The 24,945-nt window shown below is 42.7% G+C and overlaps 2 protein-coding genes across 4 annotated transcripts in view; both read left to right on the top strand.

Moving 5' to 3' along the window:
- The first annotated feature begins 882 nt into the window (after window positions 1-882).
- On the top strand, window positions 883-8,390 carry HDAC3 (histone deacetylase 3). 3 transcript variants are annotated; one of them, XM_072630605.1, is made up of 15 exons: window positions 883-980; window positions 1,234-1,316; window positions 2,731-2,808; window positions 3,696-3,777; window positions 3,909-3,965; window positions 4,082-4,137; window positions 4,583-4,716; window positions 4,919-4,999; window positions 5,175-5,248; window positions 5,460-5,524; window positions 6,068-6,157; window positions 6,276-6,334; window positions 6,657-6,736; window positions 7,154-7,311; window positions 7,724-8,390. In XM_072630605.1, exons 3-15 carry the CDS (start codon window positions 2,759-2,761, stop codon window positions 7,791-7,793), a joined length of 1,056 nt encoding a protein of 351 aa, XP_072486706.1. In that variant the 5' UTR covers window positions 883-980; window positions 1,234-1,316; window positions 2,731-2,758; the 3' UTR covers window positions 7,794-8,390. The 3 variants fall into 3 exon arrangements, with proteins under 3 accessions (XP_072486706.1, XP_072486705.1, XP_072486707.1); XM_072630604.1 differs by having other exon boundaries at window positions 894-980; window positions 2,731-2,873; XM_072630606.1 differs by lacking the exons at window positions 883-980; window positions 1,234-1,316 and having other exon boundaries at window positions 2,631-2,808.
- A 606-nt stretch (window positions 8,391-8,996) lies between these two features.
- Window positions 8,997-24,945, top strand: part of DIAPH1 (diaphanous related formin 1) — an 83,017-nt gene continuing 67,068 nt past the window's right edge. The window contains exon 1 of the mRNA XM_072630611.1: window positions 8,997-9,348. Coding sequence (XP_072486712.1) covers window positions 9,235-9,348 — 114 coding nt within the window. The 5' untranslated portion in view covers window positions 8,997-9,234. The remainder of the gene's footprint in view (window positions 9,349-24,945) is intronic.

Here is a 24,945-nt window from a genome sequence, read left to right as displayed (position 1 = left end):
GGGTAGGGGAGTAGGGGTACAGGAAGGCGGAGGATAGGGAAGGAGGGAAAGCGGAAATCGAATTGGGTGCAGGCGTCCTCTGGACTTTCAGGGTTGGGGATGGGAAGGGGATGGGGGGGCCTCTACCGCAGCCACCTCCTAGTCCCGGCTGCTCTCTCTCCGGCTGTGCTCCCTGCGCGGGCACGGGAATAAAGGGGGCGGAGCGGCAGGTGTGTGGGACGGAGTGCGTGCGTGACACCACAGTGTCTGACACGGCTAGGTCTCCGTGTCAGTGTGTCCCACTCGGGGCGTGGGTCTCTCAGGCACCTTGGCCACCGCTGGGTGATATGCCCCCTTGTTCTGGTTCTTGGGTACAACCCGGGAATCTGGGAGCCCGGCAGGTGGGAAGGTGTCAGTTGCCCTTCGGGCAGGATACAGACAGCTCCCTGCACCCTAGGACAGCCTCTCATCCCCAGTGCCCAGGTAGAAACGCGGCGGCGGGATGTGAACCCCCTACTTCTCAGGGTGAATAGGAGGGGGGATGGGATGCCCACGGACTGAACGATTAATAAACCTCTGTGGAATTAAAGGCTTGGAAAATGGGGAACTCTGAGATGCTCAGCTTCTCGGGGACCGATTGTGCACTTCAAGTTCCGCGGATACCCCGGGAACACCCTCCCTCTGGGGCTCGGCCCCACCCTCCCCGCGGTGTTCAGTCACCCCAGCCAGCAGAAGCAGCCAGCCTTGAGGGGGCGGAGCTACCGGAGTCAGGGGGCGTGGCACCTCTGGGCCGGGGCGGGGCCTTGATTTCCCCCTCCCTTGAGCCTTGGAGACCCCAGCGACCTCGGATTCCGCAAGGGGCGTGGCGTCGCGCGATGACGCAGAACGCACGGGCCTGGAGGCGGGGCTGGAGGGCGGAGGCGCGGGGCCTGGTCCCCCTGGTACTATGGCCAAGACGGTGGCCTATTTCTATGACCCGGATGTGGGGAACTTCCACTATGGTGAGAATGGGGAGGAGAACCCCGGGCAGCGAGGTGGGGAATGGGGGAGGAAGAGGGCGGGGGAGTAGGGGGCACGGGCGCGAGCAGGCTCCCTCACCTCTGTCCCCCCACCCCCCACAACCCGGACCAAGTGGAGGATTGGGAGGTGGGGGTGGGGTGGAGCGAGTTCCCTAGGACCCTGGGGAGGGAGGATCCTGGTTGGGCCCTTTGGGGTGGTGACTCGGAGACCCTTCTTTACCACCCCTTTCTCCAGGGGCCGGTCACCCCATGAAACCTCATCGTCTGGCCCTCACCCACAGCCTGGTGCTGCACTATGGACTCTACAAGAAGATGATTGTGAGTGTTTCTCCTCCATCCTCTCCACCACCCCACGATTGGAGAGGGGGTGCAGTGCGGGAGGGGAGTGTGCACTTGCACTTGGGGTGCAGGCTTAGAGGAAATGGGGACAGGGAGACCCCTTCATCCCCTGAGTCATACATAGATAGGTTAATAGGGGTTAGAAAGGTTGTTAATAATGATTGGAAGGGATGTTAGAGATCTCTCTAGTGAAACGCCCTTCATTTTATAGATGGGAAACTGAGGCCAAGAAAGGGGAAGTTAAACAGGTAACCTATGTAGAAAGCCTGTGATTTGAACCAAGATCTTCTGACTCCAAATCCAACATATATATATATATTTTTTTACAATATCACCTCACCTCTCATGCTGTCCCACAGTATCCTTTTATTATCATAGGAAGATGCCAGAACTTTAGTATCCCAACAGAATGAGAGGATACTTTGAGTATGCACCTGTACAAGAGTTAACTCAGCCCTTCCGTCTTTCTGTTTTGGTTTGTATGGCCTTAGGAGGACTCCCTCCAAGTTGAGAGTTAAGGGGCTTGGGTTGGCTACTCATATACTTGGCACCTCTCTGTTCCCCCCCTCCAAAAAAGATACACCCCAAAATCTACCACAGCACACACAGAACCTTGTCTCTGTGGCTACTGGCCAAGGCATATTTCTTTGACATGGTTAGGTCATGGAAGATGAGAACTGAGACTGTTCCGACTCAGAATGGTATGCATATGCATGCCGTTGATGGTCACTTTTAGGATTACTGTTAAATATAAAATCCATAGATGGGTTTGCTTAGAATAGGGTTACTAAAATAGATTGGCTACCCTGTGGAGTCTTTTGATATATATATACTGAATTTGTTTTTCCAGTATTTGTAGAGCTCTGTATTTTGATATAAAAGAGAAAGCATTTACCTTTAGAGAGTGTTCTAACTATTGGAAAAGACATAATCTCCAATTTCAGAAAGCTTCCAATTAATTTGGGGAATCATAACAAAGAGAATACAATAATAATGTACTATATTTGTATATTGATTGATGCTTTTCAAAATATTTTCATGTACAATGTCACATTTGAATCCAGAGGTGATCGGACAGCAGGACTATGGAGAAGGACAGGAAGGAGTGGGGGACCGAGGAAAGGGTGACATGGGAAACATGAGAATGTGGGTGGGGATAAATATAGCAAAATAGTCAATGACTGAATTCAGCATCTTTGCTTTAGCCTCAGATTGATCTTTTTTTTCCATGGGGAGACCTCCATGTAAGAGGGAGTGTGTCTGTATGTGTGTGTGTGTGTGTGGGTACTTGGGTGGGAGTACGTTGGAACCTCTGAGGTTGGACTGAAGCAGTCAAAGCCTCCTAATTTGGAACTAATCCTGCCAAAGTTCAACATGTTTTCTTTATTCCAAGGTCTTCAAGCCATACCAAGCCTCTCAGCATGATATGTGCCGCTTCCACTCAGAGGATTATATTGACTTCCTGCAGCGGGTCAGCCCCACCAACATGCAGGGCTTTACTAAGAGTCTCAATGCCTTCAATGTGGGGGATGATTGGTGAGGGAAGGTCAAGGGACCCTTGATGTGGATCAGTGTTGGTCATTGGGGTGGGGAATTAATTGTAGAGAAGAAGGAGGGAAGTTATGGGGAGAAAAAGACATAAGGTACTGTGTCAAATGTAATTGGGGACACACAGAAGTACAGTTTTGAACTTGAGGAATTTATATTCAAGTTGGGGAGACCTGCCATATAGGGTAAGTAGTACAAACTCCCAAACTTTTTAGCTTGGCCTTGAGGGTTATTCCTGGTCTTTCTTTTAAACTGACTCTCCAACTTTGTCTTTTGCTCCTCCCCTACACGAACTGCCAACTGATTTTCTTTTTTCCTCAATATGCCATGCATATTCTGCTTTGCCCATGTCCTTCTACCTATTTAAATTCTACCAGTTGTTTAGCTCAAGTTCCAAATCCTGCATGAAGCCTTCTGGTGGCTGCAGCCTCATTATTTCTCCTTCCTCTTATTTCCTATAGCATTTTTGGCTGTACTATTGACTTGACACTAATTATATGCTATGTTATGATATCTCTTAAATTGTTCTTCATTTTTCTTTATGTGTGTCTTTCCCCACAGTGCCTAGAATAGTGTTGGGCAAATATTAGGTGTGCAATAAATAAATAACATTCTCTGTGTGTGTATATACATATATATACATATATACACACATACTTTTTTTTTTTTAATAAAAAGACGAATGAATAGGATGGAAGGTAAAAGAAAGAGGGCCTAAATTGGATTAGGTGTATTGCCTGAGAGGGTGTTCAGTTTCTTGAGAAAGGAGCCAAGGCTCTGAGTGATCCAGCCATGACCTCTGTCTTACAGTCCTGTGTTCCCAGGCCTCTTTGAGTTCTGTTCCCGTTACACAGGTGCTTCCCTGCAGGGAGCTACACAATTGAACAACAAGGTAAGCATATCCTTGTCCACCCCCATTCATCCACTGCTATGGTATCCACAACCACTGAGCTTTTGCCCCATCCTCATGTTCCCTGTGCCTTAGGTATGGGGAGGGCTATGATTTGGATGTTTGTCCTTTAGATCTGTGATATTGCCATTAACTGGGCTGGAGGACTGCACCATGCTAAGAAGTTTGAGGTGATGGAGGGAACTAAGGGTATGGTGGGCATGGGCTGCTGAGGGTGGAGGCCAAAATATGGTGAGGGATGTAGGGGTGAAGTGCTTCTTCCCCCAAAGTCACTCTCCTGCTGCAGGCCTCAGGTTTCTGCTATGTCAATGACATTGTGATCGGCATCCTGGAGCTACTGAAGTAAGGAACTTACAGGGGAGGATGGGGTGAGATAATGGGGAATGGGTTCTCTCTGTGGACTTGGAGGAAGTGGGAGTCCTTGGACTGGGCTTCTCAGTCCCAAGTCTACACTTTTTCTGATATCTAGTAATCTTAGTTTATTCCCTTCTGGTAGACAACTTTTACCTTGAACACATTTATTTTTCCATAAGTCCCAGGCCCCAATTCCTCTCCCTCCCCACCCCAGCCCCACCCTAGGGTAATAGAATATACCCTGTGTAGGAATGTCCTTGATAGGACAACTTCAGCTAATCTGGGAACTGAGTCTAGGTTTCAGGTGATTAGGCTCTGTGAACATAAAGGGTTCCATGATTGGGAGCAATACGTGAATATAGAGGATTGGGTAAGAAATTCTATCTTGGCTTATCTTTGTCTGCCTCAAACTTTTTGTTTTCTTTCGCCCTAGGTATCACCCCCGGGTATTGTACATTGACATTGACATCCACCATGGGGATGGTGTCCAGGAAGCCTTTTATCTCACTGATCGGGTCATGACTGTCTCTTTCCATAAATATGGCAATTACTTCTTCCCTGGCACAGGTAGAGATATTTGGCAGGGAAGGGTAGGGGGGTAGGAGGGGAGGATGGATTGAGGAAATGGTAGGTCAGGGATGATTAAGTACCTTTAGAAAGGGAACAGAACAGGTTGGATAGTTGTTGGGAGCACAGAGTCTATGTCTGAAGTAAAAAAATTCACATTTGTAGTTTTTTCCCAGCAAGTTACCCCCATCCATCTTTCCAGGTGATATGTATGAAGTTGGAGCAGAAAGTGGACGCTACTACTGTCTCAATGTGCCCCTGCGGGATGGCATCGATGACCAGAGTAAAGGACTACCTCTTTGCCTAATTTCATATTATTTTTCTTCACTGTCTACTGACTGTTTTCTTGTACCCTGTACCTGGGTGGCAGGTTCCCTGAACTTCCTTTCCTACTTTCCCTGTGTCCAAGTCCAGTCCTTCTCCTTGGGGTGCTAGCTGTCTACCTCTTACCACTTCAGGTTACAAGCATCTCTTCCAGCCTGTCATCAATCAAGTGGTGGATTTTTACCAACCAACATGCATTGTGTTACAGGTAGCAAGCAGTTTGAATGGCCCAATGTGGGGGTGGGGGGGTGGGGAGTGGGGCAAGTTGAATTGGGAGGGAGAGTTAGCCCTGGCCTCTGTGGAACTTGGCAGGGAGGTTGGCAGTTCTGAATTTGGGGGGAGAAGTATAGGGTAGATGATCACTTATGTGTCCCAGTCAGTTATCTCACCGCAGCTGCCTGGTATTTTGCTCTTTGCAGTGTGGAGCTGATTCCCTGGGTTGTGATCGGTTAGGCTGCTTCAACCTTAGCATCCGAGGTCATGGGTAAGACTCTTTTCTTTCCATACCATCCTGGACACCCTTCAGAAACATCTTGGGGTTTGGCAGAAGTGCCTTAAATTTATATACTTGTAGATATAGGGCCAGAGTCCTGGCCTTTTCTTGTGGAGACAAAAGAACTAAGAGGGGGATATACACAGAACCAATGGATCTGTGATCTCATTAATGCAGGAATTCCCTTCAGTGATAGAAATTGAAACTCATCTATGCCTGCTCATTGTGTGGGGCTCTTCTTCATGTACTTTCATAAATTCCTCATAGGGAGTCCATCCAGCAGTGTTAGGGGCTTTCCTCAAATTCTTCCATTGCCTGGTGGCCAGTGGAATACATGCTCTGTCCATTAACTATCCTTCACTCTTCTTATGTAGCCATGGGTTATAAGAAGAAAATGTCACAAACAACTTGGATTTTTGGTTTGATTGGAAGTGGTGGGGGCCCTTGGATGTTGAGAGATCTAAGGCAAAAGTGACTGTGAAGATGGAAAAGGGATGGATAATTCAGCTGTTGACATTTCCTGGTCCTCAACAGGGAGTGTGTTGAATATGTCAAGAGCTTTAACATCCCATTGCTGGTACTGGGTGGTGGTGGCTACACTGTTCGGAATGTTGCCCGATGCTGGTGAGTTCAGCCCCTCATCTATCTGTCCTCTCTCCTATGAGTATCCTGGGTTCATTGAGGGTTGCCTAGGTGGGCCCTAGAGCCTTCTCATTCAGTTCTTTCCTTCCCTTTGTTTCAGGACATATGAGACATCACTGTTGGTAGAAGAAGCTATCAGTGAAGAGCTACCATATAGTGGTGAGATACTCTTTCTACCCCACCCCATCTTTTACAAATATATTTCCTTGGGACCCTAGGATGACCTGGGGTGGGGATGGAAGAATAATTTGATATTTTTCAGTAGGCAGAGTTGAGTTCTTTTCTAGTATTGTTACTAACTCTTTTTTTCTGATACTGAATCACTGAATTGCAGGGGGACCAAAGTCCTGGCCCTTCTTCCTATAGAGTCTAAGTTAGATAGAAATGAGACCCAGGAACCCTGATTCCCAGCCAGTGCTGAACTTTTCTCACTCTTTGCCCTGCGGCTCTGATCTGTTTATCTTCCTCTCCCCAAACAAAGAATATTTTGAGTACTTTGCCCCAGACTTCACACTGCATCCAGATGTCAGCACACGAATTGAAAACCAGAATTCACGCCAGGTCAGTGGCCCAGAGAAATGGGAATGGCTGTTGCGGGGTGGGGGTGGAAGTGGGGACAAAGAAGTGAGTGTGTAGACTTGGGGTATGGTGGATTTACTTCCCATTGGCTTGATTGGGGAGTGATTGTTGGGGGTGGCACAGGATCAGAAGGGTTTGGCCTGAGGGTACAGGCCAAGGAACTGAGGGAAACAACCTAGGGAAGGAAATTCCAGGCCAGTCCTGGTAATGAAACCTAAGTTGCTAAGGTAGAAATCAGGATAGTCAAAGACTGTAAGAAAGAGTGCTCAACAGGTCTGTCCCTGACTAGAAAAGACTTTTGTGGAATTTGTACTTCTGAGTGAGGGTGGGAATAGTAACTTTGGGAATGGATGAGAAATAGCTTATGTCCCCTTATACCTTCCTTCTTGTTCTGGCTAGTACCTTGACCAGATCCGGCAGACGATCTTTGAGAATTTGAAGATGTTGAATCACGCACCCAGTGTCCAGATCCATGATGTGCCGTCTGATCTGCTCACCTATGACCGAACTGATGAAGCTGATGCTGAGGAAAGGGGCCCTGAGGAAAACTATACCAGGTATGGGGTAAGGAGAGAATAGCCATTGAGAGAGCCTTAAGAAAGACAATGGCAGGCTATTTTGCTGAGAATTGGAGTGCAGCAATAGCAGGGTGGCTTTTTTCTTTTCTCTTCTTCTTGGTATTAAGGAAGAGGAGAGAGGAATATTTGGGGAACCATGACATATATTTTGTGGGAAGTACAAAAGGCTACAATAGACTTGGTGGAAGGGCTCCAAGGAGAATATTGCTGGTGAAAAGCCAGAAGGTGGCTAGAGACAGAGGAGTTGGGAATCTAGGCATTGGAGCCTACTCCTATCACCTTTTGTTTGCTTCCTGTCCCTTTCCCTTTTTCTTCTGCTTTCTCTTCCCTGGCTAAGTGTTTAATAAATGCTTGTTGATTAATAGCACTGATCTCTCTCCCAACTTCCCAGGCCAGAGGCTCCCAATGAGTTCTATGATGGAGACCATGACAACGATAAGGAAAGTGATGTAGAGATTTGAAGCTTGGAGAGACTCTGCTCCACAGAATTACCTCCCACTTCAAGGCTGGGCAGGTGGCAAGGACAGTGACCTTCCCTCGAGTGACTTTTTCTATCCCTGGGCCTTTGCTTTCCACTCTGTGGGGAAGAGTCCAAAGACTGCTACTGGTCTCAGAACCTACTTACCCTTACTCCAGTCTTCTTCCTCTCAAGCCAGAGGTGGTAATTGTTGGACAGGTGGATGGGAGACAGTCCTAGCTCTGACTTGGGGCTACAAGGTCAGCTCCCCTAGACAGGTCAGAGAGGTCACATATCCCTGGGGGCCAGTCTCCTAGCTTGCCCCTGTTGTCAGACCCGTCTCCTCTTGACAAAGATATTTTCGGAACTGAGGGGTGGATGATACTAAAGGTACCTTTTTATTCCCAGCCATACTGTGCCCAGTCTGATGTACACTTTAATTTGGGAGTGGAAAGGGACCAGGGGAGGGTTGGCATTTGTTATCAGTCCCTTTTGATTGGGGAAGGAACGAGTGGAGAGGGGTTTTGTGTCCTGCCTTTTCATATTTTATGTCCATTTTACCATTGTTTTTATCCAATAAATTGAGTCAGTATTTTTCTTATCTACTGCCTTCTTCCTGTGAATTTGATATGTCTTTTAGGTGCATCTTATTGGGAATGTGGGGGTGGGAGGGGAGTTGAGGGTAGATGTCATTGTATCCAGGGGTGATAGATCTGGTGTTTGTTTTCTACTTTTTTTCACTGAATCCTTGGGCCTTTCCCAGGACTGCCATACTTCATTAGCTCAAGAGAGTGGGCCTGGGCTGTCTGAGGCTAACACCAATGATGCCGTTGGGGTTTCCCCGAGGTTGGGTTTGTGACAAGACGCAGGGAGCCTGCTCTGTGGATGGGTTAGCCTACCACCCGTCCGGGATGATCTTGCTAAAGGTGGGGTTGGGAAAGCACCATTAATATCCCCTGTTCCAAAGGCCTCACTCCCCTGGCAGAAGGCTGATTTCCCGTGTACTCCGTGACGTCTAGGTACGACAGCCACCCCAGTGCAGGGACGCGAAGAACCAGAGTCTGTGCTTCTGTCGGAGGCCCGGCAGATGGCGCTGTTCCTGGTTCTAGACCCCTCAACTCCCTCCCCACTAAATTGGGCGTAGTGGTTGAGCCCATCGGGCAGGTAGAGCGTTGAAACGATCGTCACCCCCCCAGGTCCACGCACTGTTGGTAGGCACCGCACGGAAGTGTGCAGGCTCGGAGCTCTGGGTCGGCTCTACTAGATATTCATGAGGCGCGCGCAACTCGGCATACTAATGAGCTCGGGGAAGGCGGGGGCCTGAGAGGCGCTGGGCGGCGGCGCGCGGGCGGTCGGCGAGGAGGCAGCGGGCGGCAGGCGGGCGCGCACCGAGCGGAGCGGAGCGGAGGGAGCAGGCGGCGGGGGGCAGCGTGTTAGCCTGAGACATGGAGCCTCCCGGAGGGGGCCTGGGGCCGGGCCGCGGCACCCGGGACAAGAAGAAGGGCCGGAGCCCGGAGGAGCCGCCCGCGGCCGGCGACGGCGGCAAATCCAAGAAATTCGTGAGTGTCCCACCCACCCACCCGTGGCTTCAGCCCCATCACGGTCCCCTCGGACCAACGGCCGGGGAGCCGCCCCCGCCCCCGCCGCCTGCCAACCTGCAGGGTGCCCTTCCCGCTGCCCGGCTCACCCCTTGCCACTGTCCCTCCCGGCCCCGGCTTCCCCAAGCCCTAACCACCCTCCTACCCCTCCGCTTACTCCTCAGCACCCTGCATCGGACTCGGTCCTGGGGGCCCTTCTAGCCCCCCTCCCTCAAACCGCCCGCCGTGCACACCTGGCCCCTCTCCTCGATTTGATCCCCCGCCACTGCCTCAGACCCCCCCGGCCCTCCCTCCGCTTCCCCTAATCCCTTCTCTGCCCTCCAGCCACCTTTATCCCTATCTCTCCAGACACATCAGACCTGGTTTTCCCTCTTTCTCTCTCCCCCTAAACCTGGTCCCCCTCCGCCACCTGGCCTCTCAGGTACCTTTCCTCCCGTCCTCCCAGCCCAGCCAGCCCTGGATCCTTTCAGCCGCTTCTCCGCACCCACCCTCACCTGGCTCCCCTTAATTCCTTCTGTGCACTTCCCCCCTCCCCCAGCCCCCGGACCCCTTGAGTTACTGCATACATGGTAATGAGTCCTTTTCCATCAGCCTTGTAACCTTCTCTCCCCCACCTTGGGAGCCTTCAGGTAGCCAACTTCCCAGCTCCTGTGTGTCTTCCTTTGCTGCCGTTGCTGTCGCTGTTTTTTCCCAATGTTCGCTTAACCTTCCTCCTTTCAGATCTTTTCTCCCATAACCCTTATTGAACTAGTTCCCTTTTGCTCACTCACCTTTTAGTTCTTACCTTCTATCAGTCACTCCTCAACTTCCTTCTTCTTTTTTTCTTTCTGTTAACATAAATGTTCCTTCTTCCTTGGCCCAACCCCCTTTCTCCAGGTACTTTCCTAGGTTCATTTTCTAAGTCTCTCTGGGTTTTCTGTTATTACCCCGCCCCCGCCCCCCTCCCCATTTCCTGATCTATGATTTAGTCTTTTCACTTGTTAACTTTCCATCCAATAAAATCTTTTAGGCTCTCAGTCTAGTGTCATTTGATAATGGCTCCCTCTCAGGAATGTTACCTGACATGTGACCTCTCAGAAATTTGTCCTTGCATTTAAAGAAATAAACTCCTGCCCAATTACACATGCCCTTCAGTCACATTATTACTCTGTCTTCCAATATTTTTTCCCTCTTAGTGTTTTTCCTTTGCCCTATCATTACTTCCTTGGGGGTGAACTCTTTGGCTTCTTGCCCTAGAGTAATAGTAACTCTCCCTTCACAAGTGGAGAGGAAAATAAAATTGCAAGTCCAAGAAGTTTTGTGAACAATGTGATTGTGTTTTATACATTTTCTATTATAACCATCATTGCAACCTCTCTCCTACCTCCTCATCCTCTTCAGTGCTGCTGATAGCCTTACTCTGTCTTTTTTGGCAACTCTCTTTCTGTGAGAAGTACTTCAACCCCACTCTGAAGAAAAAGTCATTTCCATGTAACCCCTTACTTAGCATGTTTTATTATGATGTCTATACCTTGGCCCCATACTAAATCCTCCTTTCTCTTGAGGCAGCGGTGGGGAACCTGCGGCCTTGAGGCTTTATGTAGCCTTCTAGTTCCTTGGGTTCAGCCTTTTGACTGAGTCCAAGTTTTACTGGACATATCCTCTTACTAAGGAGATTTGTTCAGTGAAGTTTGGATTCAGTCAAAGGACTGAACTTGACCCCTGTCCCAGGGGATATTTATTTTCTTAACAATTTGGAAATATACAGGACACGTTGTTCATAGCTCCTTAAAGAGAGCAAGTTGAGTACAAGATTTTAATAGCTCCTTACTAGTTGGCAACCATGTATTCACTTCAAGATGGTAATCCTCTTACAATCTTTCCTTCTCATTGAATAAATTGCTTATAGCTTTCTTTTTCCTTACCTTCTCTCTCTTAATTCCCCCAAACAATCAAAGTAATTTCCTCACAAACTTGGCAAGAAAGCTGATAAAATGATGAATTGGAAGGATATACTACTTTTTAACCAAGGGTGTTGAGAAATGCAGTACTACACAGGAATTACTTGTGTAGCTGGCATAATGGAAAGAGGAATAGATTTGGAGTGATTGGGTTTGAGTGCTAACTATTAATTGTTATTATAGGCAGGTCACCAAACCTCCCCTTGCCTCACTTTCCTCATCAGTAAAACAGGGCAATAATATGTTTACCGCTTAAGTGACAGATGTTTAGAGGAAAGCATTTGTGTAAAATGGTGGTGGTTGTTATAGGGGGCTGTAAAGTGGTGATCCTTCTCTTTCTGCCTATCTATGGTTAAACTAGACACCCCCTAGGCCTGTTAACAATTGATCTTTATAATTAGCCTCATTATTCCAGGCCACTAATTGCCTGTGTTTATGCTGGCTATTATTTCTTCACCCAGAGCATGTGGCTTAATAGTTGAAGAAAATTTCTTACTGGCTCAAAAAATATTCCCTGTTTGTTACTACAGTGTCACCTGAGTTTCTTTAGGTTAGGTGTTTAACCTCTCTTAGACTAGGTTAATCTTTCTTTCTGAGTCTAAAGTTCCTGGGCCCCTAATTTGGAATTTAGTTCAGTTTCTTCAAACCCTTTGTGTTACTTTGCATTGAGTTTGTCTTCCCTCTCCTGAATTCCAACTAGACCTACTGATTTAGTCCCTTTTTTTCAGACTTTCCAGGTCATTCTTAGGAATTTTTTTGTGTCTTTGATTCTCCTAGCTCTGGTATGTTTCACAGATTTTTGGAATCTGTTGAATGTATCTACTTGAGGCTGAGATACTAATAGCACTCCCAGCTCAGTAGACCACTGTACCTTCCAGTTTATGCTGAGTGTATTTAACTCAGAGTTGTTTGTATTAACTTTAGAGAGGGTGGAGTTTAAGTTCTTTATTTCTTCTAAAGGTGTTGTTCTTAACCCTTAGCTTGCTGAAATGTCTAATTTGATAGTATAAGTAGTGAGAGTTGTATTTTTTTCCATTTAAGAAAGAATTATTTAAATATCTCCTTACTGGCAAATACAAGCTCTGAACGTTATAGCCCCCCTCTCTTGTTGCCTTTGGGGAAAAAAATGTGAGTTCCATAGACATTGAAAGCTAGGAGTGGCACCAGATTTTTGTGTGTGAAAAAGTATAACAGTGGTATATTCTGGTGGCTGATAGCTTGTTGTTTAAAGTGAGACTTTGTAGTTAGAGGTGGTGACTAAACTCAAAGTTGTTTCTCCCATGCTGTGCTTTTTCTAAAGTTTCTATTCTTTGGAACTACAGCATGAGGCTCTTTAAGGAACCTGCACAGTAGAGATTAAGTACCTCAGATGATTGTTTTTATCTGGTTCTGAGAGTGTCACTAGTACCTTGAGGAGTTTGATACCCTTTAGTACTTTAGGATGGTTCTGACCACAAATTTTAGGAGGGACATGGATTAAAAAAAAGACTCTTGGGAAAGGAGGAAAGGAGTCAGATTTAGGTAAGTGGGGAGGGGGTGAAAGAAGTAGGTCCACAGTGAAACGTAAAGCAAATGGGAAAGCAAGGTCTGGGTGAACTCTTGGGAATCTGCTTTTTGCTTCTGAAGTGCCTTGGATATAGAGAACATATAGGGCTTAACTTTAAAAGTCTATTGGGTAATATATATATATATATGTGTGTATATATATGTATGTATATATATACTTTTTTTTTGCTGTTTTTATTTTCTTTTTATTATTATTATTTTATTTGTTTTCAGTGTTCTACTATGTAGATATTTTCTATCAATATATATTGCCTTGAGCAGCCAGTCTCTCCTTCTTAATGAGTCTGACTTTACCATGGCCTCATGGACATGTTCCCTCCCCCAGCTTTTTCAGCAGAATTTGCTATAGTCTTCCCTCTTTCAGTAGTGGTAAATGAGATTTATGGTCCCAGTCTAGCATGATTGCTTATAGATTCTTAAAATGTGATTGTAAGAGAAATATCATGTCTGTATACTCTTTAGTTCTCACATTTAATGGTAGTCACATATAATCAAAAAGAGAAAAATCTATGAGAGAGTGCTATATATTCTGAGCCTCCCTAAAGTTGCTCCTTTTATAGGTTTATTTACACTAACTTTATAAGGCCTTTATTTGAGCTTTAAATGAGAAGGAATAAAAGAGGAGACCACAAGAATCTTTTTTCATCTTTAATTGAATTTGAAGCATCTTGAGATATGAGGGCTACAAGTTCCCTCTGCTGTCCTTTCCCCCTTTTTTTCTTCCAGTGAGACCATATTGGGTAATAACATATAATTTTGTATGAACTTATGTAAAGCTATTTGAGAGAGGTCAGGAAAATAGGATGTCAGGTAGGGGTTGATCAGTACCAAGGCTATGAAGAGAAAATAGGTTACTGTCTTAAACTTTTGGGCAAAATTCTCATTGTCTGCCTTTTAAAATTCTCATTGTCTGCTAATAAAGATATTAGCTATGATTGGGAAGTTCAGAGAAGACCAACTAGAAACTTCTATACAGTTTCTGTCTTTTGGAAGTGATGCTAAACACAAGGATTTTTACACCTGGGATGAAGGATGGTCTGTAGGAATGTGATTGTGATATTTCAGATTGAAAAATGACCTGAAAATTTCTTCCTTTCAGCTGTGTCTATAAAGACACCCTATAGGGTCGCTTAGTGACAATGACTGGTACATTTAGACTAGCCTCAAAGGAAATCCTCTTTCACCCAATGTGTACTGAGGCTAACAGTGCAACCAGAATTCCCTGCCAAGGAAGAATTATCATTAAATGTAGATACTTTTGTAAAAATCTGCTGTAATTAAAAAAAAAAGACCTAGATAATAAAAATGAGAAAATGATTAAACTTTGTTTTGACCATATACATGAGATGAGACTAGTTTTTTTTGTGCTAAAATTATAACTTTTTTTTATCCCAAGGGGCCCTGATGCACTTTACAAATAGATGTTGCACATTATACTTAAGAAATCATTTTCTCTGTAGTGAAATGCAGTTACAGTTTATAGATACATGGTAATTCTAGATATAATTAGGAACAAATTTAAATCTCGTGCACAAGGACAACAGAGGGAATTTATGGTGACAAGTAGTTAGCATCTTAATATTCAGAAATTATTGTGGTTTAATTGACTAAAATAATGCATGACTTTCAGAAACACTAGGATATTTCCTATTCTTTTTTAAATGTAATTTTATAATTAACAAAAATCTGTTTTGTTCTTCCTCACTCATCTTTTTGCTAAAGCAAATTTTATACTTAAATATTTTTATAAAAAAATTTTTTTTCTCACATAGTGTCCTCTTGACCTACCTACTCTTCCCAACAATTTTCTGCTTTGAAGCTACTTCCTTGGGAGTGTGCCTTCTGATTTGAGGGGGTCTTGTATTTCAGTACTTACTGTACCTTCTTAGTAAAATATGCCTTTTGAAAAACTTTTAAAATTACCCCCTCCTTGCTAACAAGAGGCCATTGGATGCTTGCTACCAGATAGGTTGAGGGGAGTTGGGAACAAGTCTATACTTAATACTTCAACATTGCCCAGCTACTCTTCTTCCTTCTCACACTTTGTCCCTACTAAATGAACTTCTATTCCTGTTGGGAAAAATAGGAGTATGGATCTTTCTCCTTGCACCAAGGTGCTTAAGTCTCGGTCCTGAAATCTAAAAGAAAAAAAGATCCTAAATAAAAATCCATTCCTTTAACCATTTGAAAATCATTTGTATCTCTCCTCTACCTTTTTTTTTTTTTTTTACAAATACACAAATTCAGGCATTAAAGAACAGTTTTAAAAAATTTAAAAAATTATCAAAAGAAGACTATTTAGGTTCCAGTTGATTTTGATTAATTATGCAGCTTTTGAGTAAGGCATTGTACTTCAATAAATAGAGGAAAGGCTCTTAATGATTAATGAAGATTGCTAAGGCTAGTCCAAAATGTTGACATAATTCTACCTTCACCTTTGTTTCAGGGTGAAAATATAGGTGAAAAGATTTGCAAATTGTATGCAAACATAATGGCAATAACAACTCATATTCTATTTTAAAATTTACTTTAACTTCGGTCAACCTGTATATGTTAAGATATATGAACAAGAAAATTTAAAAACCCAACTACTAAACTAAAGGTGTTTGTACCTTTTTCATGTTATTTATTTCTGTTGTTGAAATTCCTGTTGTACGTATTAACTTTAATGAAGTAGTAACAAAGTAGTCAACTTGTCTGAATTTTGCTATTTAATAATCTTTATATGGTTATAGTTAGTAAATATAATGTTCTTTTGGATATTTTTTTTTTACTCTTCTTCACTTTTTACTCTTCTTCACTTCGTATCTTCCCATATTTCAAAAGGTAATTTTTCAGAATTATTTTAAGTTAGTATCCATTGTAGAAGCAAAATCTAAGCATTATTTGCTAATTGTTCTAATTTGCTTTAATTACCACTCCTCTCCTCCTATCTTAAGTAAATTGAAATAGTAGAAGTAAATTTTAGAAAAGGAACAGATACCACTAGGCAGAGAGACTGGTAGAGAAAAGATTAAATGAACTACTTCTCTATTGCTTGGCCCAGTAACAGTTTTTTAACCAGACTCGTGATTTGACTGGTATGAGTAACTAACTCCCAGTGAAAAAAACTATTAAAGCAGATTATGAATGTTTTGCCACTTAGAGTCTTGGTTGCTTGAGACACTGAAAGGTAAAGTGGTTTTCTTGATATTAAAGAGTATGCTGGATTCTGTCAGATACAGTTTGTCCTGATAAACTTTTGGGTTGGGAAAATCTTGATTTGTAAGTTCATTGGTCTGTATCAAGATCAGACTTGAAAAGTTGGAGAAGTTTCCAGAAGTTAACTGAACCTTGCTTATCACTTGGATATGCAGAAGGAACTGTGTGTTGCATTGTCCAGGCAGCTTTTCCTTTTTCTTGATTCACAGTTAAGTAGGAAGGTGAGAGAGTAGCTTTTGAGTCCAAGTCCCATGTGTAAATGAAACAGTGTCACCTGTCAGGAATTTTGCTGTGTAAATTATGTGGAACAGCAAGTGGTGATGTTATGGAGGAGGGGAAGAAGAAACTGCTCTAGTAACATTTGTGGAGTTATCCTTTTCTTGACAATTCTTCCATGTGACCTCTGGGATAGAGTTCTGGTTGGAGCCTCAGATCTTTTCTGAGGGACTACAGAGGTGGATAATGACCAATAACCCTAGGTCCCTTTTTGAATGTCTCTGAACTCTCTGGACTTCTAAAATATGGTCTTCAGATTTGGTAATTATTGGCTCATAATTGTTAGTCATTAAGTGATTTCTGTAAGAAATCTTATAAAAATGAGCGTTTTCTTCTTGATCTGGATCTAGTAGAATAGTGATGTTGATCAAGACAGAAATTGAAGTTTTTCCTGTGCTTCTCAATTCAATATGCCTTGTCATTTTTATTATTCACCTATCATTGACTGACTATCAGTAAGGCAGGTGACTTCCATTATGTTAATTCAGTCAATATCCAAAAGTATTTTATAGTAATGCTGCTGCTCCAGGTGCTGCTGTTTTGGTCTCTGCCTTCAAGGAGCTACTAGTCAAGAAACAGAGAATAATATGAGGCAGGATCACTTCATGAAATACGGTTGTTTGGTACTGACTACAAATGCTATAGGTCAGAGAAGGAAAGAGGTAATGTATGGTAGTAAGTGAACTAAGATTTTAAGGGAGATAAGTTTTTAGAATCATTTTAGAACTGGAAGGATCTCAAAGATAGGACTGCTTTAGAGGAAAGGAAACTGAAACCCAAAAAGGGTATGGGATTTATTTAGAGCCTCAGCCTCCTAACTCTACATTTAGGCCTCTTTTTCAGTATACTACATTATTTTCTAGTCTGCACTATAATTATTTGTTTATGGGTCTTATTCGTCTGTACAGGCCGTACGCAGCAGGGCAGGGACTTATCTATCTTATCTAAACTTTGCTGCTCACTCATCGCCTAGGACTGTGGTCTGCACACTGTAGGAGCTTAATAAATATTCTGTGACTTGAATTCTAGCACTCTCCATTTCAGACAAAATGGACTACTTTTCTTTCCCTTCAGGGTTATATAGGTGAGATAAAATCAATTGATAGAAGTTCCTGATTTAACTGAGAAATACTTGAACCTTCTTACTAATAGAAAGCAAGGGTAAAAGAACATTGGTAGTGAGTCTATTTCTCTTCTTTAAAACATGTATCTTTCATTTTGGTCTGCCAGATTGGAATGTATGATAGTGATTTTCTGCTCTTAGAAAGGTAGAAAGAAGTCTGAGGATGTGAATATATTTATGTTAGAGTTAGAATTCCAGGGAAACATATCTGCTGTCAAAGTGGAGATAATAAGTCTATTTAATTTTCTCTCTTCATGAATTTGTATCCTTCCATCTATGTGTTCTTCAGTTATTTCAGTGGTATTTCAGATTTAGAGAAATGAATACTTACCTCTGCAGTCTAATCTTGATCCTATAATAGGCACAATTATTAGGAGTAGAAACCTGAAGAGCCTTCTTTCTACTTCAGGGATCACCTAGCTGAATTCCCTTATACTATAAATAAGGAAACTGAGGCTCAGAGAGAGGAACTGACTTGCCTTTCAGAGAGAGGAAGGTCACATATCATCAGTGACTGAGCCAAGCCTAGAATTTATTTCCTGGTCCCATGTTGTTACCTCTAGTTTGATCCTCAAAGGACCAAACTTTGTCAGTTGATGCATATATTTATATATACCTCTATATAGATATATGCATATAGATATCTGAAAGATAAAGAAGATAGAGATAGAATAAAAATCTTTATTTCAAAGTAAAATTTTAATATTATTGCATCAGTTGATGTGCCTAGTCCTTCTAGTGTTAAGAGATTTGGGGAAAAGGTGGGACCAGGCAGGGAGTAAGGTAATAACTCCCCCAATACAAAGGGTCTTAACTCAGCCATAGAGAAAGAACCATCCATCCTTGGACGTTCTTCTGGCTATTTAATATAAAGAACTTAAAATTAGGATGCTAAAACTCTTTCATCCAACAGAAAAAGGTATGCAGAATTTTTAGCTTAAGTAGGCTTTGAAGGATTCCCTCAGTAAGGAGGTCCCTAGTGATTTCTTAGCTCTACTATTTAGAGAAAGTGGGAGTTGGCTTTAGTTGGCAGCTCTTTGCATCCGCCATGGCTTATTTCGTTAGTTACTTCTAGGCTCATGGGTGACGTCTGTTTCCTGTGATTGAAACCGCAAGAAGAAGTGGTGAAAAGCCTCTGTAGGATATGACTATCAAGCAAGAAGCAGACATTAGGCTGGTATCAGAAAGAGGAGTATTAGTTTACATGCATATCATTCTGTGGTCCAAATTTTCTATTTTCCTGTAGATCATTGCCAAAATTCTCCAGGAGCCCCCTTGGAAGATTTCTCTAGGTATATCTAACGTCTCTTGTTTCTTCTAATACTCAGATAATGTTTTCAGAAACTACAGGTTGAAACTATTGAGAGTTAACATTTTGGTGAGGGGAATTGGGATATTCCAATGGAATATTAATAATTTAATATTATTTTCTATCTGCTCATGTGTACTTGATGTTAGTAGAGCCAAAAAGGAAAAGCTGGAGATGTGGTTACAGAATATAAGAGTTAGAAGATCCTGACAGGTTTTATAATAAAGTTCAGCCTGTCACTATGAATAGGAAGCACCTATATAGCATCTCTGTTAGTCTCTGTTGAACAGTTCAGAGTTGGAGAGCTCAGTACTTCAGTGAGTCAGCCTGGTCTTTCCCTTGGGCATCTTTAGGAATCCGTGGCTAGTTTGATAAACTAGAGGCTCTTTGGCGCATGATCTACCATAGCTTAGAAGTCTGTATAGTACTGGTTTGTGTTCAACCCAATTCAAGGATGTTTAGTTACTGAAAGTACCAGATAGACCGCATTATAACTCTCACTTATAACACAATGCTGGGTCATTAATCTTTCTGTGTGTTTCCCATCTGAATGTCCTCCCAATAAAACCTTCATTTGACTGTATACAGGGTCAGTCGTTTTTTGTCACAATAGTTACTTTATAATACTTTTCAGAATGTTTAGTTGGGCTTGTTAAGAAGTATTATAATTTTGACTAGCCATGTTGTTAGTTCCAGTAGACAGGATGCTGAGTTGTAAGTTTCTAAGAGTTTGTCTCATAGAAAAATGGAAAAGGATCTTCACTTAAAAAATAAGAGATTGATGTGGGCAGGTTTTAAAATTGTGCTAGAGTTGAGTCCTGACAAGGAGCAGGGTGTCCTAGTGCTTCCTGGCTTCATGAAGAAGCAATAGCAGCTGCAGGAACTTCCTGTCTGCCAGGCCCTGGGTGTGTCACAAGTGCTCACCCTTCAGTAAGGGCAGTCAGGCCTGCAGCTTACATCACAACATGAGAGGATAAGACAGTTGCTATAGAGATTGAGAAACAGCATTCCTGAGTCACTGACTGTATTTCCAAATGAGTGGACCAACACCCCTTTTCCAAAGTAGTGATCCCAGTTTTTCTAAGCTAAGGCAGTGAAAAGAGAGACCTCATAAAAGAAATAGTAACTGAATGAGGTAGTTGGTTTGAATAGAACATGACTCCTAAAGAATTTGGAGGGAAGAGAATTTTGCCCTTTTTTTAAATGATGCCAGAATGTATTTGTAGGCTAGTCCCTCCACTTTTGCCAGTAAATGAAATGGGAGGGAAACACCTTGTGATACTTGATAGCAAAATGCTTTCTGAATTAGGTTCTCCTATATTGGCAACTTATTTTCTCAACACCTGAGCATGTTGTGGTAAAAGGTCCTGGCACCTTGTTCTGGTGGACCTGTAGTGGGAATGAAATGTTCCTGGCTTAGATTCCACCTGTTCCTTGTGCCGGAATAGTGAAACCTGAGTGGACTTCTTCCTTTTGCGCTATCAGCTATCTGGGATCCTGGTCCTGAGGCTACAGGAAAAGCAGAACAGAAGGCAAAGAACTACTTTGTCTTTCACATCTCAGGAGACTTGGGATTTCATCAAGTTTGGAATATTTTGGGCGAGCCTGCTAGGACAGATTTTTTAAATTTTGATATATAAAATAGGTTTTCTCTCATTTAATCACAAAAGGAAGAATAAGGCTTATTCAAGGATAAACTCATTCATTTAGCAACTGCTTTTGTATTTATATCATTTTCTGATATAGTCCCTTCTTCTGGATCTTCTCTCTCTCTCTGTCTCTCACACACCACATACACACACACACACACACACACACACACACATACACACACACACAAAAACATGCAACATTCTGCATTTGTAGTCAGTCCCTCATCTCTGTACCAAGGGGAGGCAAGTATGTTTCATCATCTGTTCACCAAGGCCAGTTAGTCACTACAATTAATCAGTTTGCCTGTCTTTTGGTGTATAGTTCTCTTGATTTTGCTTATTTCAGTCTTATAACTTCATACATGTCTTTTCATACTTCCCATAATTCTTCACACTTGTTTTTCATATGGTAAAATGATATTTTATTATTAATGTGCCACAGTTTATTCAGCTTTTCCCTAATATGTGGGCACCCACTTTATTTTCAGGGTTTTTTTTGGTAAAAAGTGCTGATATGGATATTTTTCTCCTCCTGTGACCCTTCTTTCTTTGAGGTATATAGGCAACCACCATATGCAAAGCAATATTTTCAAACAGATTTGGGAAAATTGTTCCCTTTTAACTTTAGATTTACAAGTAGCTTAAAGTAGAGAGCAGGATAAAATTATTTAATAGTCTTTTAATAGCATTCCTGTTTTTAATCTAGTTACCAGATACTTCCTGAAGATTGTTAAAATTTCTTAGGAAGTTTTAAAGGAAAATTCTTGGTTCTAGAATGGGATGTGGTGAGGGTGGGCTGCGAGAGCCTTTTTCTTTGGTCACTTCATGAGGAGTAGGACTCTGGATGGTTGTATCTCAGCCTGGCTTTTACACTGTGTAAAATCCAGTGCTTTGCATGTGACTGACAGTTAATTAATGTTTGTTGAATTAGAAAACATACACTGATGTTTATGACTGACATGACCCTGGAGAGGGAAGAACTTTGGAAAAGTGCAGCTCAGCAGCCAGAGCTGGACCCTTAATGGTCATACTTCCTTGTGGAAAGGCGATTGCTGTCTCTGCTTTTGTTTTTAGCACCTTGACCTTTCCCTTCTTTAATTTTACTTCCTTAAACTGAAAAAATTTTTTAAGTTTTCTCAACTCTGTATACAGTCCATTTTGCATATCCTTTGTTGCTCTTGTACTCAAATGAACTGAATGTATGACTCCTAGTTAGGCTGTCACCACTGACAAATAATGAGATGGGAATCTAGTCCATTATCTCACTGTAATTTGTAGTTATTATAACTAGATTTTCCTCCTGAGGTGATCTTTACTTCTTTTTTCTTTTATTGGAAGTAAAAAGTTTACCTTTTGTATTTATAGTTAGCCTTTGTCTTATATATAGCACAAGGTAACTGAAGCACTGAGATTAACCCATTGAATTTCATTATATGCATGACACTTTGCTGATGCTGGTATTGTAAAATACTTTATGGCTGTTTCTTCTTTACACCAGTATTATGGGATAAAATAGTATAAAATAAAGGTTGAGAAACTGGAAAGTGGAAGGAGGACAAATGGATTACCTATCTCCATCCAGTAGGGAGAATGGGGCAAATTTTATGGCAAAGCATATAATAATTGAATTGAAACCTGTTGCATATATATCATTGCCAGGAAATAAAGTATTAATACTGTAGTAAGAGTTAAAAAAAAATGTAAAAGATGGACTGACGACTCTCAGATGGAGGGGCTCTGCATTCATTCCTCCCTGACTATGAGGTTAGGAGTAGAAACAAATTGTTGGCTGTAAGTGGCATTTGCTTTCTATCTTAACTGAGTGTGGGCTAAGCCCTTTCTGCAGGTTTATTGTTATCTTCCCTAACTTGAATGCCATTCCATAATTGGATAATGCCTGTAAGGATAGCTGGCAGATGCATCTGTGTGGGTTGGAGTTGAAACTCACTTGTCTCCTTCTCCTTGCTATTCACTCATAGGAAGGGAGTTTGTTTCTAAAGGTTCAGCGGACAGAGTTATTCCTAAGGATTAAACTACATTGTCACAGGCTTCTCCAAGTTTGCTCAAGTTATATGAACGAGCACACTATCCTTGGGTCTACAAAGCTGATTTGTGCTTTTCCTCCAGTGGTGGTTGGTTTTTCCTGAGTATTGTAGTCTTCTGTGGGAGTAGTGGTTGGTATTTATGGGTGTTATAGCAATTTTCAAGTATTTGAATGGTTGTCATATTGAAGAGAAATTAGACTTACTTTGTGGGACCTTAGGGCAGAACCAATTACAATAGATGAAAGTTGCAGGAAGACAAATTTAGGCTTCCTAAAAATTAGTTGTGCTAGAGAAGAATGAGTCAATTTAGAAGATGGTGGGGTTTTCTTTCTCATTAGAGGTCTTTAAGAAATAGTTGGATTGCTCTTGTTGGTATGTTGCTGTGTGTATTCTTTTTTTGGATATAGTTTGGACTTGAAGACTTCAGAGCTGTCTTCTAACTGTAATTCTGTTGGCCAGGATTAGAGATGTAGTCTGTGGGTATGGAACAGATTTTCTGTGTGAGACCTATTATGGCTTATTAATATCAAGCTCTAACCAACTAACTGATTCAAACACAAGGTACATTCTATCAGGAATCTTTGGGGTTAACATGATTTCCATTCATAGGATGATCTACTACCAGAAGCTCCAGTCCATTTTGCTGAAACCCTCAGCAATTCTAGGAGTTATATATTTAGTGAGTGTTAGTTGGCATGTATTGGTTAGGAAACAAGAGGCACAAAGAGGATCAAATAAAAATCCAAGTTTATTGGGAAGTCAAAAGTGGTGGTATTCCTTTTGTTTATTTCAGCATGAAGTTCATGCTTCCATTTTTCTAGAGTTTTGCATTTCCTTCAAACTGAATTGGGTTTTCCATGAATCGACATGGATGTCAGGAAAGGGGTTTCTGTTGAATATGTTAATGAGTTGCACTAAAAGTAGAAGCTGTACAAGAAGATATGAAGTCACAAATACTGGAAATTTTTGCTTCTTCCAGCAGCAGTGTTATGAAGGACTGAGCAAGCGATAGTGTCCTTTAACTTTGTAGTTCTGAGGTAGCCAACTTCTCTAGGTGCCTCAGAAGAGGTCATTATGTAGTTTGAACCTTGGAATACTTCTCTAGTGTCGGCCAGTCTGAACCTTAACATTAATGAATAAACTGTTGTCATAGGATTTATGATTTTCATTTTGATATGTGTAATGATTTTACTATTTAGATTTGTTGAAACTTCCCTACTTTCCAGGGGACCCTGATCTGGGAGCTGAGATTTCTGCCAATATGTCGTAGCCAAAAGTGATCAATCAAATCTCCTGCCATTCTAACAATCTGGGGGGAGGAGCCAAGATGGCGGAGTAGAAAGATACACATATGCTAGCTCTGAACCCACAGCCCATAAAATACCTGTAAAGAAGAACTCCCAACAAATTTGGGAGCAACAGAAACCACAGAATGGAGTGGAGGAGATTTCTGTTCCAGGGAGACCTGAAAAACTGACACGAAAGGTCCATCGCACACCCAGCCCTGCCTTGGCTGTGTGGCACCAAGAGGAGCAGATCCAAGCAGGCTTCAGGGACAAAATCTCCAGCGGCCATGCAGGTCCCTCCACCCACAGGCACCAAAGGTCAGTGAGAGAGTCTCTTTGTCTGGCTGAGAGGGGGAGCGGGGTGCCCCCATAACTCAGGCCCCCTCAGGAGGCAGCAGCTGAGGCAGCAGCGAATGGGGGCTCCCAAAGCAGGCAGGAGCTTGGATCCATTTTTGAAGGTCTCCACATAAACCCCCTGAGGGAACTGAGCCCTGTGTGGTGGCTCTGCCCCCACCTGAGCAGCTGAACTTAATCTCACACTGAATAGCAGCCCCGCCCCTACTGAAAGCCCTGAGGCTGGGAAGCATCATTTGAATCCCAAGCACTAGCTGGGCAGATCTGGAGGTGAGGTAGGTGTGGAGAGGACACTCAGAAGTCAAGTAACTGGCTGGGAAAATGCCCAGAAAAGGGGGGAAAAAAAATAAGACCATAGAAGGTTACTTTCTTGGTGAACAGATATCTCCTCTCTTCCTTTCTGATGAGGAAGAACAATGCTTACCATCAGGGAAAGACATAGAAATCAAGGCTTCTGTATCCCAAACATCCAAAATAAATATTCAATGGGCTCAGGCCATGGAAGAGCTCCAAAAGGATTTTGAAAATCAAGTTAGAGAGGTGGAGGAAAAACTGGGAAGAGAAATGAGAGAGATGCAAGAAAAGCATGAAAAGCAGGTCAATACCTTGCTAAAGGAGACCCAAAAAAATGCCGAAGAAAATAACACCTTGAAAAACAGGCTAACTCAATTGGCAAAAGAGGTTCAAAAAGCCAATGAGGAGAAGAATGCTTTCAAAAGCAGAATTAACCAAATGGAAAGGGAGGTTCAAAAGCTCACTGAAGAAAATAGTTCTTTCAAAATTAGAATGGAACAGATGGAGGCTAA

The sequence above is a fragment of the Notamacropus eugenii genome, chromosome 1, assembly GCF_028372415.1.
Source record: "Notamacropus eugenii isolate mMacEug1 chromosome 1, mMacEug1.pri_v2, whole genome shotgun sequence".
Taxonomy (NCBI): Eukaryota; Metazoa; Chordata; class Mammalia; order Diprotodontia; family Macropodidae; genus Notamacropus; species Notamacropus eugenii.
Note: the sequence above shows the minus strand (reverse complement) of the source record. Positions and strands in the feature narration are given on the sequence as shown.

What these genes read in the sequence shown, in the direction of transcription:
- HDAC3 (XM_072630604.1), top strand. Translation starts at nt 926, where the DNA reads ATGGCCAAGACGGTGGCCTATTTCTATGACCCGGATGTGGGGAACTTC. An exon ending in CTACACAATTGAACAACAAG is followed by an intron (nt 3,778 to 3,908) that starts GTAAGCATATCC and finishes TTTGTCCTTTAG; the next exon opens with ATCTGTGATATTGCCATTAA. An exon ending in AAAACCAGAATTCACGCCAG is followed by an intron (nt 6,737 to 7,153) that starts GTCAGTGGCCCA and finishes TGTTCTGGCTAG; the next exon opens with TACCTTGACCAGATCCGGCA.